We start from the raw sequence: 17,953 nt of genomic DNA, 5'->3' as shown, positions 1-17,953 counted from the left end.
GGCTGATTTGAGAGCAGGGTCTTATAATAACTGTAGGGTTCTAAGAGTCTTTTTAAATATTTTAAATGCATTTTCAGGGCATTGGGTTTATTTTGTTGTGGGGATCTATAGCAGCTGTCGGACTCCTGACATGACAGAGCTAGGGACACCTGGGCAGAAAGACACTTATACTTGATGACATTCCCATACACAGAAAGGCCACTGTGACTGTATGGAAGGGGTCCTAATGACACTCATGAATATAATCACACATTTTGTATTGTCAAAATGACCAAGTATGCATGTTGTCTGCCATGACACTGCAGGAGATGTGTACACATGTGTGCATATTCTTTTAAGCATATACAAATATACCACTCAGAAGTTACATCTTGATGCAATGGACCCTGATACAGACAAATAATTATTTTTTGCAGGGAATTGCCAAGTAGTCACTGATGTTCGTGATCTCCTGCATAGAAATCGTACCTAGAGTGACTGTGGAGGAATAGGCTGACCCTGCTATTTTCAGTTTTGTTGTTTTTGAAATGGGGAGAAAAAAATACTCACTTATGAACCATTTGTTCACTATTCTTTTAGTCAACTATTATTTACAGAATACTTTTTATATACTAAGCACTGCAAGTCATTTCAGAGTGATGGTGGAGAATAGAAGGTACAGCACTGGAAAGACCAGCACAAAACAGATGCCCAAGGAATGACTCCCGTTCTCCCATCAAAGATGCCAGTAAAAATTTGGAGTTAATATAAACGCTAATTTGTGCCACCCCTGCCATCTACCACAGCTCTGCTCAAGGCTGGCCTCATGCTAGCCCCAACATCAACTCCAAGCTAGGGACTTTTGTCTCCGTCAAAGTGTTGATCGCACTGTCAAAATTCTAGTTTTTAGACACCTTTTACTGGGGCAGGGCGTTGGGCTTCTATTGGAGTTTTCTATTCAGAAGCTTACGCATTCAGTCTTCTCTAACCAAAGCTATCTCCTGAGGTTAAATTCTTTTATTGTCGTAGATCTTCTAAAGCTAGCTTCGAGGGTTGATAGCAGTTTGTGTGACCCCCAGCAGCCCTCGGTTAAACACCAAGTTACTCTTCATCTTTCCCGAGGAAATATATCACAGCTTTGTTGTTCCTTCCCTTTTTAAATCTTCTCTCTGCGGAATGATCTTAAATGTCAATTGGTTAGAATATAATAGCGGTTATAAATTGAGTCTGTTTATCTCGTGTTTCATAATCGCGTCTCTTCTTGTTTGGTCCGCCATAAGGTGTGAGGGAGTGTTTGCTGCTGAGACACGGGTTGCTGGGGAAATTGTGCTCCAAATAAACAATGAGGTGCTTGATGGGTTTGATGTAAATAAGACAACTGAACGAGACTGAAGGCTAACCTGATTTTCTTCTCCCTCTGCAAATCGGCGCCATCGTGATCTACAGAATGGCTACACACCTCTGCACCAAGCTGCCCAACAGGGCCACACACACATCATTAACGTCTTGCTCCAGCATGGGGCCAAGCCAAATGCCACCACCGCGGTAAGGATGCCTGTGGCCCTTCCCTGGGCTTTCATCTTTCTCCTCCCTTGCCCTGCTCTGTGTCCTATTGTCAGAGATTAAGTGTGACCCATCCTCCTTAAACAAACTCCCAGGCTGTGGAAAACCCCAGATTTGGGGAAAATCCTTTCTAGTAGTCTGTGATTTCTGGGGAGTGTTTGCCGGGAAGGAAGTCAGTTAGGGCTCTGGGGAGTGGGGCCCTCCACTTGGGCTGCTGGAAGGGCTTTGCTTACAGCTGGCTCTCAGATGTGAGCACATATCTGCCCCTCCCTCCCCCGTCTTCTTAACAGAGCCCAGTTTCTGAGCTGCTGGCTTCGAAGGGCCTCATTGGGATGTGGAGCCATTGAAATGTAAACTAAGCGGTGTAATTAAACAAACGGGGTCCCCAGTGGCCTGGGCTGGAGGCGGCTGGAATTGCTGGCTTGTGTAGTTTTTGCAGCCCTGGAGCTCCTACGGCGCAGAAGCTAAATCTGTCACTGGGTCCCTATGGTAACATCTTACCTGCAGCAGATGGCCTGACCCTTGGTGAGCAATGAGCATACCAGGTTCTCCCTGGTAGTTTTGGCAGACACTCTCCTCAGTTCCAGAGGTCGCTTTAGAAGACCAGAGCAGCCTTTGGAGCTGCTTGACAACCTCAGGGTTAAGCATCAAGTGCTTCTTATTAAAAAGAGCAGGCAGATGCAAGCTTGTTGTGTTACCATGGTGACCTAGGCTATAGTCTAAAGAAGTTACAAAGACAGATTTAGACGTAATGGTAAAAACTAGTGATTTTCCCGAGCTTGCCTTGTTTTGGAAGGAAGTGCTGGCTCATGCCGAGCCCCGGGTGAGCTCATTGGCTCCCAAGGCAGTCCTCCCTAGCCTTCCTCACTCTTTCCCTCTTTCTCCCTCTTCAGAATGGTAACACAGCCCTGGCGATTGCTAAGCGGCTGGGCTACATCTCCGTGGTTGATACCCTGAAGGTTGTGACTGAGGAGGTCACCACCACCACCACGGTGAGTACTGATGACTGGTTTGCTCCTGTCCTCTTGCTTTTCCCGCCACATACCTTTTGCTCAGTGTTTGCAGCTTGAACTTTTTTTTTTGTTGTTGAATGCATGATAGAATAGGCTCAGGAATAGGCAGCTATAAATGTGCTTACCAATGGGTGCAGGGTTTCTGTCAGTATAATTCCAAATCAGATATATGAATTTAGCTTTATAATTATAGAAAAATGCTTTTCCCTGAGGTTTTTTTTTTTTTTTTTTTTTTTTTTTTTTTTTTTTTTTTTTTTTTTTTCTTCTTTCTGGTTCTTCTGCTTCTTCCTTCTGGTTGTGTGACACCTACTGCTGGCAGAAAGGTATCACACACTGTCACCAACTTGAACTTGGCCTAGAGGTCAGGCAGCCTCTTCTCAAAAGAGACCCTGGCTAGGTCAAATGCACTTCCACAGACAACAAAGTCTCCTCAAATTTCTTCTTTTCCTTCTTATGTCTGATGATTTTTTTTTAGAATAAAAATTGCAGGTGTCCGGTGTATGCCTAAGATCCTTTATTTCCACTGCTTTAAAACACCTAATGATCCCTGAGAAGTCATAGTCATGGCTCTTTGCCAGAGAAAATCCCAAGAGCAAATCCAGAATGCTGCATCCTTATCTCTGCATAGGCTCCAGGAGGAGTTTTTAAACTTTAATTTAAGCACGAGTTCTACGAACAATAGCTTTCCAATTTATCTTTGTAAAGAAGAGAAACAACAAGATCTGAGATGTCCCATGGAAGCAGTGGCACCGCAAATCAACAAAGTATTCGGAGTCAGGCTGTGCTAAATGCTCCAAGCTAGAACCACTGCATACAGAGTTTGGGAACACTGGATTCTTTTAAATAGAGGGGAGGGAAAAGAAAGGAATTTTGTTTTATAGGCCAACGAAAAGCCCCCGTGGACAGCCATTGAGGTAGATGAAACGCAGTTGATGTGACATGCAGTTTTAAATAGAGTGGTGTATGAATAATTAATGAGCTGCACAATATCGCCTGAACTTTTTGATGGGAGGCAGCTGCTCTGCTCATTTTGCAAGCAGACCCATCTCCTTTAGCCAGCACACGCAGTGGTTTTAAAGATATAGATTTGATAAATTATAAATGAGAAAAAGTCTTGTCAACGTTTAACATTCTACTGACAGGTCATTATATAAGGCCATGGCCTTTTTTTTTTTTTTTTTTTTTTTTTTTTTTTTTTTTTTTTATTCTCTTCTGTTTAAACATTTGGAATCAGTTAGTGAGAAATGCTCCGGCTTCTGTGATTGCTTGGGATAATATGGTGTGTGTTTCCGTTATGTGTTGCTCAAATGAGGATAGATATGTCTGTCTGTCCCCACAAACCTTCATTTCCCTGTGGTGAGAATATTTAAAAATCTTTCTGTTTGGCTGAATCTTAATTACTTTAAAAAACGAATGGTTTTTCGTAACAGGGAAGTCTTCGCATGAAGACTTCCACAGCTATTTCACCTCAGGACGGCATGCACCTCACAAAGAAACAAAGGTGTCAGTGAGAAGATTGGCTGAGCACGGGTGCTGTCTGAGTCTTGGATTTTGTTAACTTCAATACTTTTTCCACACTGGGAATAATGGATGTGTATTTTTACTGAATGGCCACTAGATGGCAAGCTGTGGCTCTTTTCCTCCGGTCCTACTTTGCTCTCATTCAGTTTGCTAAGTAAGGTTTCTTCTTTAACTAAGGAAAGATGTGTGGGGCCTCTGTGCTGTAAGTAAAAGAGCATCAGTGGTTGAAAGAGTTCTTCTGCACAAGCGTAGCGGGAGGAGAGAAGAGAGTTATAACCCAGAGGAAAATGCAATTTGTTTTGTACATCAACAGCATGGTGAAACTTATACATCTCATTAAGATTTCTGGTACATAAATATTAGAGCAAATGTTTTTAAATGCAAAAGATCCATATTTTAAAACAGAAGCAGCTAACATTTCTTAATTTGTTTCTAACCATTCTAAGTACTAGGCTGGGGATTGACTCAGTGGCTAACACACTTGCCTCACCAGTGTGAGAACCTAAGTTTGGACCCCAGAACCACACAATGGTAATGTACATCTGCAATTGTGGTCTGTCTGTAGACAGATAGGAGGTGAAGGCAGGAGAATTCCCGGAAGCTGGAGGGCCATATAACATGGCTTCGCAGCAGCAAGCAGTGAATTCCTATCTCAAAACAAGGTGGAAAGTTTAGCGTGACAATCCTAGGCTGTTCTCTAACTCTCACTGTGCAACTTGGTGTGTGTGCTCTGCAGTCACACAGGTGAACTACACCCACACACACACACACACACACACACCCACACACGCACACACCCACACACACACAATTATAAATATTCTTCTTCCCACTGGTCCCCCTGGACCAAGTTTTCTCCGCCATCTGTTTCTGAAGTCGCTTATAAAATAACCACTTTAAGGCTTAATGTTAATTACATATTCTTTGGCCTATTAGCTCAGGCTTCTTATTAACTAACTCTTGAGTCTTAAGTTAACCCATTTCTATTATTTTATATTTTATCACGAGGCTCGTGGTTGGTTTGTTACCTCACGTGTTGCTTCTTGGGCAGCTACATGGTGTCCAATATGATGTCCCATTGTCTTTATGGAGACTTCAGAGGTCGTTGTTAGGCAGGCTAATGATTCACTGCAGAAAACTGATACTCAAACCTGAAATCATGTACAGGAAGGTAGGTGAAACATTTTTTAAAACTGTTAGTACTCCGTATGACCATTAATATCATGACAAAAAGTTTAAAATATATTTATAAGATTGATGTATATATTCATCTTATAAAGTTTATAATCTTATAAATTTTAAACCTTAAGAAAACCTGTTAAAGAGTCAATATAAAACCAAAAGATTACAAGATTAGTGGCAATAAAATAGTCCTTAAATATTTGTTTATCTTATGTCCCATATCAGGTGGCTCTTCTGACATGAGACAGAGATTTTTGAGTTCACTTTAATAAACATGCTTGGGTTTAGAGAAGGAGAGAGCCACACTCCAACTCCAAAGACATACACACATGCTGATTTTTTTAAAAAAAATAATATTATACCATCTCTAAGTAAGCAGGCAGATGGTTTGCCAGAAACCAGATATACAGGGAGGATATGGAAAGTCTTATCCCTGACAGTTAACTCTAACACAAGGCAACTGTTTTTAGAACATTTTATGAGTTTTTGCTTTTGAATTATTTATATTTAATTATATTTTTTCACTACTATATTATTATTTATGTTCATTTTAAAGTTGAGCATTATTTGAAAAAAAAAAACTCACCATATTTGAAATTCAAATTTCTAGGTGAAAAACCCAATAAGCCATAAATAACACATAGAATTTCAGATTTCAGCTTCAGTGTGTCACTCACATTAAATAAACCACCATTCCCACCAATCCCCTTTATCTGGAGGGTGGCATTAGTGGCAGGTGGTTGTTTTATTTATAGTTCGCTTGCACGTATGTCTATGCCAGGTGCCTACAGAGGGCATCAGATCCCCTGGAACTGGAGTTACAGACAGTTGTTGGCCATTAGTGGATGCTGGGTATTGAACCTGTATCCCCCTGGAAGAGCAGCCAGTGCTCTTAACTACTGAACCATCTCTCTATCGCAGTGACTACATGATTTGATTCTGCTTTATGTTTATTTTCTGATTCTCCTAATTGGCTCCTGATAGAATGGTGAGTTTGTTTTGAGATATGAAATCTGTAGCTAAAAAGTACCTATGCATTATCTTCTAGCGTGGAAGTCTTCGTGCAGTACACCTCTCTGTGGGAAATGGTGCTCAGTCGTTCTTTTTCCTATAGGGTGTTATTTGTGATATCTCAAATAGCTAATATGTAAGATTAGTATTGTGCTAGCTTCGGAGGACACATCTGGAATTCAGTTCAGGCTGCTGGATCGCAACGGCCTCTTTCCTAACCATTTCCATCTAATTAATCTTGGTTTTGCTGAAAAGTAGCTCAACCAGAATTCTGTGAAAGAACTATTCCTGCCTAGTTTTCCACAAAAAAACAAAAGCCACACAAGAAGTATACTTTACTGATTTCAATGGGTATGTCCTATTCAATGTCATTTTCTAAAGTTTACTGACCAGCCAAAACAAAAACAAACAAAACCCAGCACCACAGTGATAGCCAGCAGTGCAAGGCATTTTATAATGAGGCGAAGGGGATCAAATTCCACGTGATGAGGTTAGATGCATCCATTGGATGCGGTCATTGAATTGCAGCTACACAAGTGATGGGCTCATTTACCACCCATTGCATTTCTAGGGTGTGCCGCTTGTGCAGGCATGTGAGGTCTCTTGAAAAGAAACTTCTCCCCCAAATCCTTTACCCCAAAGCATGAATGAAGGCATTGTGAGAGAGCGGATAGAGGCAGTGGATTGTAAGGCAGAGGCTGGGGCGGCCGAAATCGCCTAGACACTGGAATTGTGGCTTGTTTCCTTAACCTTGGCATTTCTAAATTTACACTGAGAGACGCAGCGGGGGAGGCGGGACATTTCAGCATTGTCTTAGGATGAAGTCTCTGTGTTTGCAGGAACGGTTATCACAAAACTGGGGGTGTATTCCCAACAGTAATAGCCAACAGCCCTAGTCTACTAAGATCGGAAAAACTATGAAAAATGACTCATTCCTCCATCTGTCAATCTGCTATCATCAGCTAATTTTTTTATTATTGGTGCAATTTTAAAGTAATGTATTATATGGCAAAGAGTCATTGCTAAAAGAACATAATTATCTAATAAATTACCCCAAATTCCCACATATAAATTATATTAGATATATTATCCTTTGCTCATTAGGTAGGTTTTTTAAAGCAGTAAAAAAAAAATGTAATTCTAAGCCCGAAATTTGATTTGATACCATGTTTGTTAAAAGAATGATCGAAATGAAAATTCAATGTATACGGATAATGTCCTTTGACACTGTCTGATCATTTTATTTCTGTGAATATAGTTCCTTGATCAAATGTCTGGATTGTCATCTTTGCACAAACACTATCAATAGTCACTATGTGTGTATGTGCTTTATAACACCTAGTTATCACTTCCTGGAACGGAAGAGATGGCCTGTGGTTAACACTTGCTATCCACATGGCAGTTTATAGCTGCCTATTGCCCCAGTTCCAGCAGATCCAAAACCCTCTTCTTGCCTACATAGGGTCCAGACATGCAATGTAAGTACATACACAAAGGCAAATATTCATGCATATTATAAACAAATATTTTTCAAAAGTTCTATATAACATTTATGCATTCTTTGTGTGTTCTTCAAGAAACATGTGGAGTACAGAACCCTTAACTTTGTCTGATATATTTTTCAAATCATTTATAATTATCTCACCCACACCTAATTGGGTAGCAGTTATTTGGGGGGACACATCTTTGTTGAAACTTCCTAGAGTACTTACCTTTATCTTTCTAGAAAAACGAAAACATACATCTAATAGTTTGCCTAGTTACAACAGTTATATTGACAAATATGGTTGGCATTAACAAAACAAGGGTAACCTACAAGTGCTCTGATGACAGCCACAGGGTGAAGGTGTTGAAAGGGGACATGGTGGCTGAGATCATTGTCTATGCTGTGATGGCTTGGGATAAAGGGCGTGACTGGATAGGGGGTGTTGGCCAAGTGGGCTTAGTTAGCATACAAATTTACCCCACAGGGAAAACCAGATATTATCCACTAATTATAAAACATCGTAAGAGCTTATATTTAATTTTCTGTGTTCCTATATCATGATGAATCACTCGTCGTCTTAATTATATCTCATTAATCTTGTGCATAACATATTCTTTATTTTAAATTTTAAAGTTGTTTCAGATCTTGACCTTGACATCTTAGACTCTGTAGCAAAACCAGAAGTACATGAGCCTTGAATTATAGCTTTGTTCTCCATCTATTGTGCAAATGCAGTTGTTTAAACAAACTATGTTTCAATAACCAAATATCTTAAGGATATTTCATTTTAACAGAAAATTGTATGTTATATCTAATTATATACCTCATGAGTAAGAAGATATGTTTGTGATAATTCAACAAACATTTACTGATGCCCTGTGAAGGTTGGGCAAACATCAGATTCAAATACATGCTACATATTGCATTGTACATTGAGGGCATTGTGAATATTATTCAGGAAAACATCTGTGAGCGAAATGAGTATTGTGTGCTGCTGTATATCCTGCTATATACATTTCCTAATATAACAGATAGCACTTAATCCCAAACAGAGCAGCCTGGCTATTCATTCTGGCAAGGAAAAAGAATGTGTACTCACACTACCAGCATCTGGCAATGGACCACGGGCTGCCACACAGTCATTTACTTGCAAATGGAGACACTTCTTCATGTATGAATTACTCTAAAACATTCTCATATGAAATTAACTTTCCTTGAGAGCTGGTCTCAATATGTAGTTCAAGAACTCACTATGAAGGCCAGGCTGACTTCGAACTAAATGGGACTTTTATTAAAAAAAAAAAAAAAAAAAAAAAAAAAAAAAAAAAAAAAAAAAAAAAAAAAAAAAAAAAAAAAAAAAAAAAGAATACTGTTAGCTGGACCCCAAGATGCAGACTTAATATTCTGTGCTGAGACACAGTAGTAGTAGTAGTAGTAGTAGGTGTGTGTGTGTGTGTGTGTGTGTGTGTGTGTGTGTGTACACGGAAGGCCAGAGGTCCACATATCCAGTGTTTTCCCCAGTCAGTGTCAGTCTTAGGTTTTCAGGCAAAATCTCACTGAACCTGGAGCTCATTCGTTTAGCGAGTCAGAATGGCCAGTGAGTAGGGCTGGAGAGGTGGCTCAGAGGTTAAGAGCACTGCCTGCTCTTCCAAAGGTCCTGAGTTCAGTTCCCAGCAACCACATGGTGGCTCACAACCATCTGTAATGGGGTCTGGTGCCCTCTTCTGGCCAGCAGGCACACACACAGACAGAATATTGTATACATAATAAAAATAAATAAATTTTAAAAAAAGAATGGCCAGTGAGCTCTAGGTGTCTCTCTCTTCTCCCAGCGCTAGTGTCACCATGTGCCAGGGATCTGAACTCAGACCCTCACGTTTCTGTAGCGGGCACGTTACCATCTGAGCCATGAGCTCAGAGCACTGATATTTTAAAATGCTTTCTAGTCATTCTAATATACTGCTGGAGTTGAATTCTATGATATATAGATTATAATTTAGCTGAGTTAAATTTATAACTCAAGATTGAAATACTGGTATAATAATAAAATAGTGTCTTATGAAAGCCCTTTAAATTTGTTCATTGCACAAATGTTTATCTGCTCTCTAGTCTGTGGGAGATCACTGGGCCTTTGTTTTATCTTTACTGCAGTGTTTAGCTTGCTTTCATAGAGTCAAAACCTGCTGTCTTTCATAAATATCCCAAGAAACGTAGGCAAGTTGGATTTACTGATGTGGGCTTCAATTGTGCCCTCACCTACACACCACAAGGTTCTCTAGCATTGTACTTTCTGCCTTTTTAAAAAAAAAAAAAAAAAAAAAAACCAAAGATTCTACTCAAAAGAAAATCTGTTTTGTCACTTGGTGAATTTTAAGTATATGTTAACATAATTTTACAGCATCATAATTTTATATCATCCCATCTATATGAGAGAGGCATCTATTCTACTTCAGGTTCTATGGTAACACTCTACCTCTGGAATGACTCCCACTCTTCTGTGGGAGGTAGAGAAATAGATGAGCCATACACAGTTGTGTGTGATACATGTAGCAGAGTTAAATAAATAAAGCTATTGGTAGCACATCAGGAAGTATTTCTCCGTGGAAATCACATCTGGTAGTCCAAGGAAAAGGTTTTGATAGAGAAAGGAGTATCTTTAAAGAAAAATCTCCACAGCACAAGAAGAAGGAGCCACGTGACAGTGCAGCAAACCATCCAGCCTGGGGTTAGCAGTGACCTGGCTGTGAGGCCTTCTTACCTGCCCCTGTATGTGTCCTCACACTAGGTCTTCTGAGCCATTTGACTTAATTTTGTTCGGAAAACAAACAAGGCAAGTCCACTGAAAAACAATCAGTGAAAGACGTATGCCCCAGCGTGTTATGATTGAATTAGTCCAGTTGCTCTTAGCACACATCTGTTATATTCATTCATAGCTACATGGATGACAGTCTGTGGAAGGGTCTCTTCTGTTGGGAAAGAGCCTGTGTAGAGTCATTGTACTCATGGAAACAAGTCTTTGTTATCTGTAAAGCAAAGCGTGGAAGTCTACACAGCCTACTCATGGTGCTTTGGTGTTTTAGTTGAAGATTTATCTTTTAAGTCAAGAGTTTAGTCTTTTAATATTCTCGTAACTGCCTAGTAACAAAATACACTTTAAATGTAAGAATTATCATTATAAATTTGAGACTTGATGGGATTTAGGAAATATTTAAAGCTGTGAGGTTTCTTTTTTTGTACTTGTGCTTCATGTTTAAAATTGATACAATGCTGCATATTTATGCTGGACCGCATGATGATTTGAGATGTATGTACATTGTGAAAATAGCTAAACGAACTAGTTAGTTCATACACTTACCATTTGTGGGTGACTGTGATGAGAGAACCTAAATTCTCCTAGAATATTAGGATTAGGGCTATTGCTCAGTTAACACAGGGCTTTCCTAGCATGCATAGGGCCCTGGGCCCAATCCCCAGTTCTTCTTAAACAAGCTATGGTGGCACACACCTGGAATCCAGGCACTTGAGAGAGGAAGACAGAAAGGCTGGAAGTCCAGGGCTGTCCTTACACATAGCAGATTTGTGAGTTGGAGCTTGAGCCTGCCTTGGGGACATGATAGAGTCTCGGGAAAATGATGGAGAAAAGAAATTTTCAAGTATACAATACACTGAAGTATTGTATGATCCTCATGGTACCATGCATTTCTTGCACTTCTTCCCTACTTGACTGACATTTGGTATCCTTTGAGAACCAGCCCACATCCCCCTTGTCTGGGCTCAGCCACTGGTACCCAGGAGACTACTGTCTGTTTTAAGGATTTGTACTTTTTTTTTTTTTTTTTTGTTTTGTTTTGTTTTGTTTTGTTTTGTTTTTCGAGACAGGGTTTCTCTGCAGCTTTAGAGCCTGTCCTGGAGCTAGCTCTTGTAGACCAGGCTGGTCTCGAACTCACAGAGATCCGCCTGCCTCTGCCTCCCGAGTGCTGGGATTAAAGGCGTGCGCCACCACCGCCCGGTTTAGGATTTGTACTTTTAAAGAGTTTCGCAGATTAGTGAAGTCATATGATATTTGTCTCTCTGTGTCTGGCTTGTTTTTTTTTTTTCATTTTGGAAATCACTATGGCATGTTTGGTGTATAATTATCATCCCATTCCATGCTACATACATGACTAAAATGTTCTGAGCCCCTTTGTGCCTAGGATGAATGGAATTTTCAGTGACAGCCATCAGTTACTCCAGCTGATGCTTATTGAGTCCACAGTCTAAGGACTGTTCTCTAGGAGCTCCTGCACTGATACTCATAACAGCTTATAAAACATGGCTCTCTGGTTTCCCAACAATGAAAATGAGGCATGGCTGAGTTCAAGGTCGTGCAGAGGCCTTACAGCTAAGATGAGTCTGGAGGTGGAAGCCATGCAGCCAAATGAGCCTGCTCTCTCAGCTCTTTATCCTCTATCGGGAATGAAGTCATTGGATTTGGCCACTCAAGAGAGCACCAGAGAAGGCCCATGAGCAATAAACCATAACTGCAGTCTGAATACTATAGAGATGACTAATTCTCTACCACTGGTCCTCTAACCCCTGAAAACACGTGTCACATATAATTTATATGCTCTCCATTTTTTTTTGCAGCATCTCTGTAACAGCTTTGCTTTTAATACATTGCATGTTTATTACTTCATGTAAAGTTTTGCTGGAAACAGCTAGAGACGTCTTGAACACATTAGTTTGCCTTTTCAGTAAGACTAATTACTAACGCCATTACTAAAGACTTCATTTTTCAACTGGGGACTAACAGTAATGAATCTTCTCTTGGACAATGTTCCTAGAGTCATTTGTCTTCAGAAAGAACAAAGGAATTTTCACGAAAGCTAGTAAGATTCCAAAACATCTACAGAGATAAGATAAGATGGGATATTTGGGGTCTGATGGCTTGCTGCTGCTGTAGAGTGTGGCCCCTCTGTGACTCCATTCAAGTTTTGTTTGATTTTATTTTTAACTTTGCACTGAATGCTTTTTATCTTTCCAGACTATCACAGAAAAACACAAGCTGAATGTTCCTGAGACAATGACGGAGGTTCTTGATGTTTCTGATGAAGAGGGTAAGTCTTTGGTGATAGCTGCCAAGTTCCACACAAGGAAACGAAAGTTTTATTTGAGATAAAGGTGGTAGTATAGATTATAGCATCCTAATATCTAAAACCCAGTCACCAACTATAGTCTACTGTACTTACTCTTGACATTGAGGAAGTAGGCAGGTCAGGTCTACCTACTTTTTCCCATTATTATCTTTAATCTCTAATACCAAGTAAGACTAGGGAATGAGAAAGAAGCTTCTAATTATCCATGTACTAAAAGAGCTGTCTGATATAATAGTTATTACTAATACATATACTAATTATGCCAACAAATTTCATATTCAAATGTACTGAAAGACCATAAACCATTTTTCATTAGTGGTATATTAAGAAATCTCTGCTGTCTGATGAGTTCAAACATCCAGAATATATATCAAATCCAGAAGAAAAGAATCTTAGAAAAAGCATAAAAGGACCTCAGCACAAAATAGTGTAGTCCCAACCTGAGTAAGTCATTCTTTATGCCAGGAAAGATCCAGGAAAGATTTTTACTTTCATGATGGTTTTAGAATTGATAAAAATTATCTAGTTCAGTGGTCCTCAGCCTTCCTAATGCTGTGACCCTTTAGTACAGTTCTTTATGCTGTGGTGACCCCCCGAATCATAAAATTATTTCATTGCTACTTCCTAACTGTAATTTTGCTACTGTTATGAATTATAATGTAAATATGTGATATACAGGATGTCTGATATGTGATTGCCAAAGGACTTGCAACTCACAGGTTGAAAACGGCTGATCTAGACAGTGGACTTCAGAGTCTTGAAAAGGACTGTTTCTCTAAAACGTGCTAGGGACTAACGGGGTAGAGGTTAAAAGCCAGGCTTGACACAGAGAGGTTCTTTATTTACTTTATTTATTTATTTATTTACCAGTGATGTCTTTGTCCCATAGTTTTAATTTGCCTGTTTTGTTTCTCCTGAATAACAAAAAAGAACCTACTTCAGATCACAGAAGCGCCTCATAGAGTATGCAAGCTTCACTAATAGAACAAGCGTATGAGATTTGAAAACCTATCGCCATGTATACAATGTACATGAAACATTCATCCATGCCTTTGCAAAATCATTGCCACAAGGGCCGTGCTAGGCCTGATAGTAAAAGACTCTATGGAAAAATATTAAATATGTTTCTAGGTTCTTTGATGTGAAATCTCAAGGCCAAGCTCGATATTCTTAAGTCTTACTTGGAACCAGCTTGCTATTGGCACTAGGCTCTGAGCTGTGTCAGTTCACGTAAGAATTATGACAAGAACAAATGTTGGATCAATGCATGATGATGAGTAAGTTTAAAAGTCCTGCCAAAGGCTGTAATTCTGAGTATTTATTACAAGTCTGAGCTTTGCTCTAGTATCGGCCAGCTGAGTTCGAGCATCTGTACATGCACGCCATGTTTCGGGGGATTTTCTTTCTCATTCTCGTTCATGTGTCATGCAGCTCTTAAGCAGTTTGGTGACCACTTTATTGATGGGGAAACGCTTAGTGATTCAGGTACCGTTCAAGGGACTCAGAGTGATTGCCTTTCTTTGCTTTTGATTTTTCTTAACTACCTAGAAGCAACTGGTTAATTCTTAAATCTTTGTGCTTGATACTAATGTTTCTTTTGAAACAGCTTGTATAGTGCGGGTAGAATTGTGCATGTGTACATTGGACGTGTGCATTTTATTCTTGTGTAAGTTTAAAGCCATGTTTGCTTATTCTGGTAATAGTTTAGCAACTTTATGGAGACCAACTAAACAACATTACCCTATCTGAGGTATATTATAAGAATGTTTCCCCAGAGGTATAGCTTTAGTTTTTAGGATAGAGATTTTCAGGAAAAGTAATTTTTTGGTAAGTTAATACAAAAGTAAGCATGACATATTGGTAACTAGTTTATTAGTTACTATATGCACTTTCAACTAAGGTTGCTCAAGGTGAATGCTCACATTACTCCTTTTATATAAGGCAAAAATATAAAAAATTAGAAGCCAAGTATGGTAACACGTATCTATAGTCGTGATTACTCAGGAGGCACAGACTTGAGAACAGACATTCAAGTCAGTCTGTCCGGGTATAGTGGCCCACAGCTGTAATCCCATCAACCAGATGACAGAGGCAGTGAGTATAAGGTCAGTCAGAGCTATGCTATGTAAAGAGAATCTCTCTTTAAAAAAAAAAGTCAGCCTTAGCAATGCAGTGGGATCCTTTTTAAAAAACAAATATATATTTAAGAGTCATAATGTGATTGGTTTTTAAAAGGCAGTCAAGAGTAGAGGTAAGTCACATGATTAAAAATGATCTCTAACTATCATTCAGGGAGGAGAGGGCTAGGGATAAGAAGATTGCCCAGTATTTAAGGGCGTTTGCTCTCTTAACAAAGGACCCAAGTGTTCCCAGCATTCGTGTCAGGCAGCTTACAACCACCTGGAACTCAAGCTCCAGTGGAGCTTATTTCCTTTTCTGGTCTCTGGGGCAACTATATACACTTGCACACACAAACACCCAGCCTTGCGCACCCATACACCCACCCTTGCACCCACATACACCCACCCTTGCACCCACATACACCCACCCTTGCACACACATACACCCACCCTTGCCCACACATACACCCACCCTTGCCACATATACACCCACCCTTGCCCACACATATCCACCCTTGCACACACATACACCCACCCTTGCACACATATACACCCACCCTTGCCCAGACATACACCCACCCTTGCCCCCCCAACACATAAAAACAAAATAAGTATTTTAAAAGTTATTCAGCGTGAATTTGGCATTTGAAAAGAAAAAATGAATGATGTAAAATGTTCTATGTGATATGCAGTTTCAAGAGATGATGTGGTATCTCTTCATAGCAAGCCTATTACATGAAAACCCAGTGTATACGTTAGATACATTTGATTTTAAAACAGATCACTATTTTAAAAATAGTTGGTAAAGGACTTATTACCCAATACAATTAAAGTGTTTACTGTGGAATTTCTAGAAACTTCATTTGTAAGACTCTCATGTCTGCCTGTTATATAAAATAAGATGTAGATACATATTTTTTGAATCAAACTGTTAAACAATGGCATTTGATAGTGATTCAAAACTCCTGTGGCAGGAATAATGATTAGTGAGCAAGAACATCTTGTGATAAGAAAAAAATGTTTTATTTTTAGAAATAGAAAAAAAGTAACAGCATTTTATTGCCAGCAAAGAATTTAAATCTAATAACTTTTATATAAATAATGTATTTGAGTTGTGCAAAGTTGCTTCTTATGCAAAGGGTCGGGGTAGAGTTAGTTGGCCTCCACTGCCAACTCTAACATTGTGTGCAGTTGAATGTTTTTTTAAATATTTATTTATTTATTATGCATACAATATTCTGTCTGTGTGTATGACTGCAGGTCAGAAGAGGGCACCAGACCCCATTACAGATGGCTGTGAGCCACCATGTGGTTGCTGGGAATTGAACTCAGGACCTTTGGAAGAGCAGGCAATGCTCTTAACCTCTGAGCCATCTCTCCAGCCCCGCAGTTGAATGTTTTCATAAATCTACTAACCATCTACACGGACGTAGTGTAGCCACGTATGTTCAGAAGGTGTTAGCCAACCCTTGTTCTCTCCAGCATCTACTCTTGGCAACAATACCTAAGGGCATTCCTAAGATGAGTTTAGATGCCTGCTCAGACTAATGTGACATGTGGTAAAGCAGTTGGTATTATCCTCCCACACAGTGAAAACATCGCTGGTGAATGTAATATTATGATAGGGGAGCTTGATAGTTCACATCACGGGGAATCAAAGGTGAGCACAGGGCCAGCCTTCAACAAGCACATATGGGGAGTAATGCATGAAGAGCTATAAATGAAGGCACAGTGCCATCAGTTCTTATATCTGCTCAGGGAGCTCTACAGCTGGGGCCACCCACACAATCTGATGTATTGGCTAAGAAATGAGAGATTAACCAGAGGGTGGCCCAGGTTGTAAAGGGGTAGAGAAAAATCAGTATAGGGGTTTCAATGTCGGAATGTGCAGCAGAGTGACAAGGAGTGGCAAAATGATTCCGTCAGTGCTCCGTTGCATAGCAACTGATTATGAGGATAGTTGTGGCGGGAGGGGGGGGGCGACTCTGAATTCTTAGCTGAGTCTAGAGAAATTAGAATATCATAAAGATTTCAACTAATGAATTGAAATCTGATTTTATGAATATTAATCCAATAGTAGTCCATAGAAAGGATGTTTCATTGGGAATGGGAAGAAGTCATGTATCTGAGGCTAGAGACATCCTTTACTGAGTGGTGCCCTGTATCAACTTGATCCAGCAAACAAGAGAACTTCAAAACGGCAGAAGTTTTGAAGGGGTTGAGAAGACAAATGGGGAGATCCGTTTCAGCTTTTGCGTGCTCACTTTTGTGAGCACAGAGACTCCTCCTCATTTCACTTCTCCCCATATTTCAGTAGGAAGGACAAGGGCAGGGGCTCAATGACATTTCAGAGAATCTCTTTATCTGAGCATCACAGAGGATATCAAGAGGGCAACCCACACCATTTAGCTTATCCCCGTGTTTTTGATATCTCTGTTCAACAGAGTCTTGGCATGGCTGATGTACCAGTCATCCTCATATAGAATCTTGTAGCTTCCAAATAACCAAAATCAATCTCACTTTAAAAAACTGCAGTATCAGCCTGGTGGTGGTGGCACATGCCTTTAATTCCAGCACTCAGGAGGCAGAGGCAGGTGGGTCTCTATGAGTTTGAGGCCAGCCTGGTCTACAAAGCGAGTTCCAGGGCAGCCAGGGCTGCAGAGAAACCCTGTCTCAAAACAACAACAAAAACACCCCCCCAAAAAAAACCCAAAAAAAGATAAAAACAAAATGAAACAAAGCAAAAAAGAAAAGACCCAAAAGCAACAAAAAACAAAATTAGAGTATGCTGATACCTTAGAGTTAGTGGGAAACAGTTTCCCAAAATGTGTCTGGAAAAACTGCAGAATACAACAAAAAAGTGAACTCATTAATCTGAGAGTCATCATTTTATTAAATGAACATATCTGTAATTTAGGAAGACATTGTTCCCAGTGCAGGAAA

At 39.9% G+C, this 17,953-nt stretch overlaps 1 protein-coding gene across 1 annotated transcript in view; it reads left to right on the top strand.

Annotated features, from left to right (window-relative positions):
* The window catches only part of Ank2 (ankyrin 2), a 227,539-nt gene that overhangs the window by 147,962 nt on the left and 61,624 nt on the right, over positions 1-17,953 (top strand). Inside the window, exons 21-24 of the mRNA XM_038310750.2 lie at positions 1,426-1,524; positions 2,436-2,534; positions 12,779-12,851; positions 14,322-14,375. Coding sequence (XP_038166678.1) covers positions 1,426-1,524; positions 2,436-2,534; positions 12,779-12,851; positions 14,322-14,375 — 325 coding nt within the window. The remainder of the gene's footprint in view (positions 1-1,425; positions 1,525-2,435; positions 2,535-12,778; positions 12,852-14,321; positions 14,376-17,953) is intronic.

The sequence above is a fragment of the Arvicola amphibius genome, chromosome 14 (genome assembly GCF_903992535.2).
Source record: "Arvicola amphibius chromosome 14, mArvAmp1.2, whole genome shotgun sequence".
Lineage (NCBI taxonomy): Eukaryota > Metazoa > Chordata > Mammalia > Rodentia > Cricetidae > Arvicola > Arvicola amphibius.
This window is presented reverse-complemented; position numbering and strand designations above follow the sequence as displayed.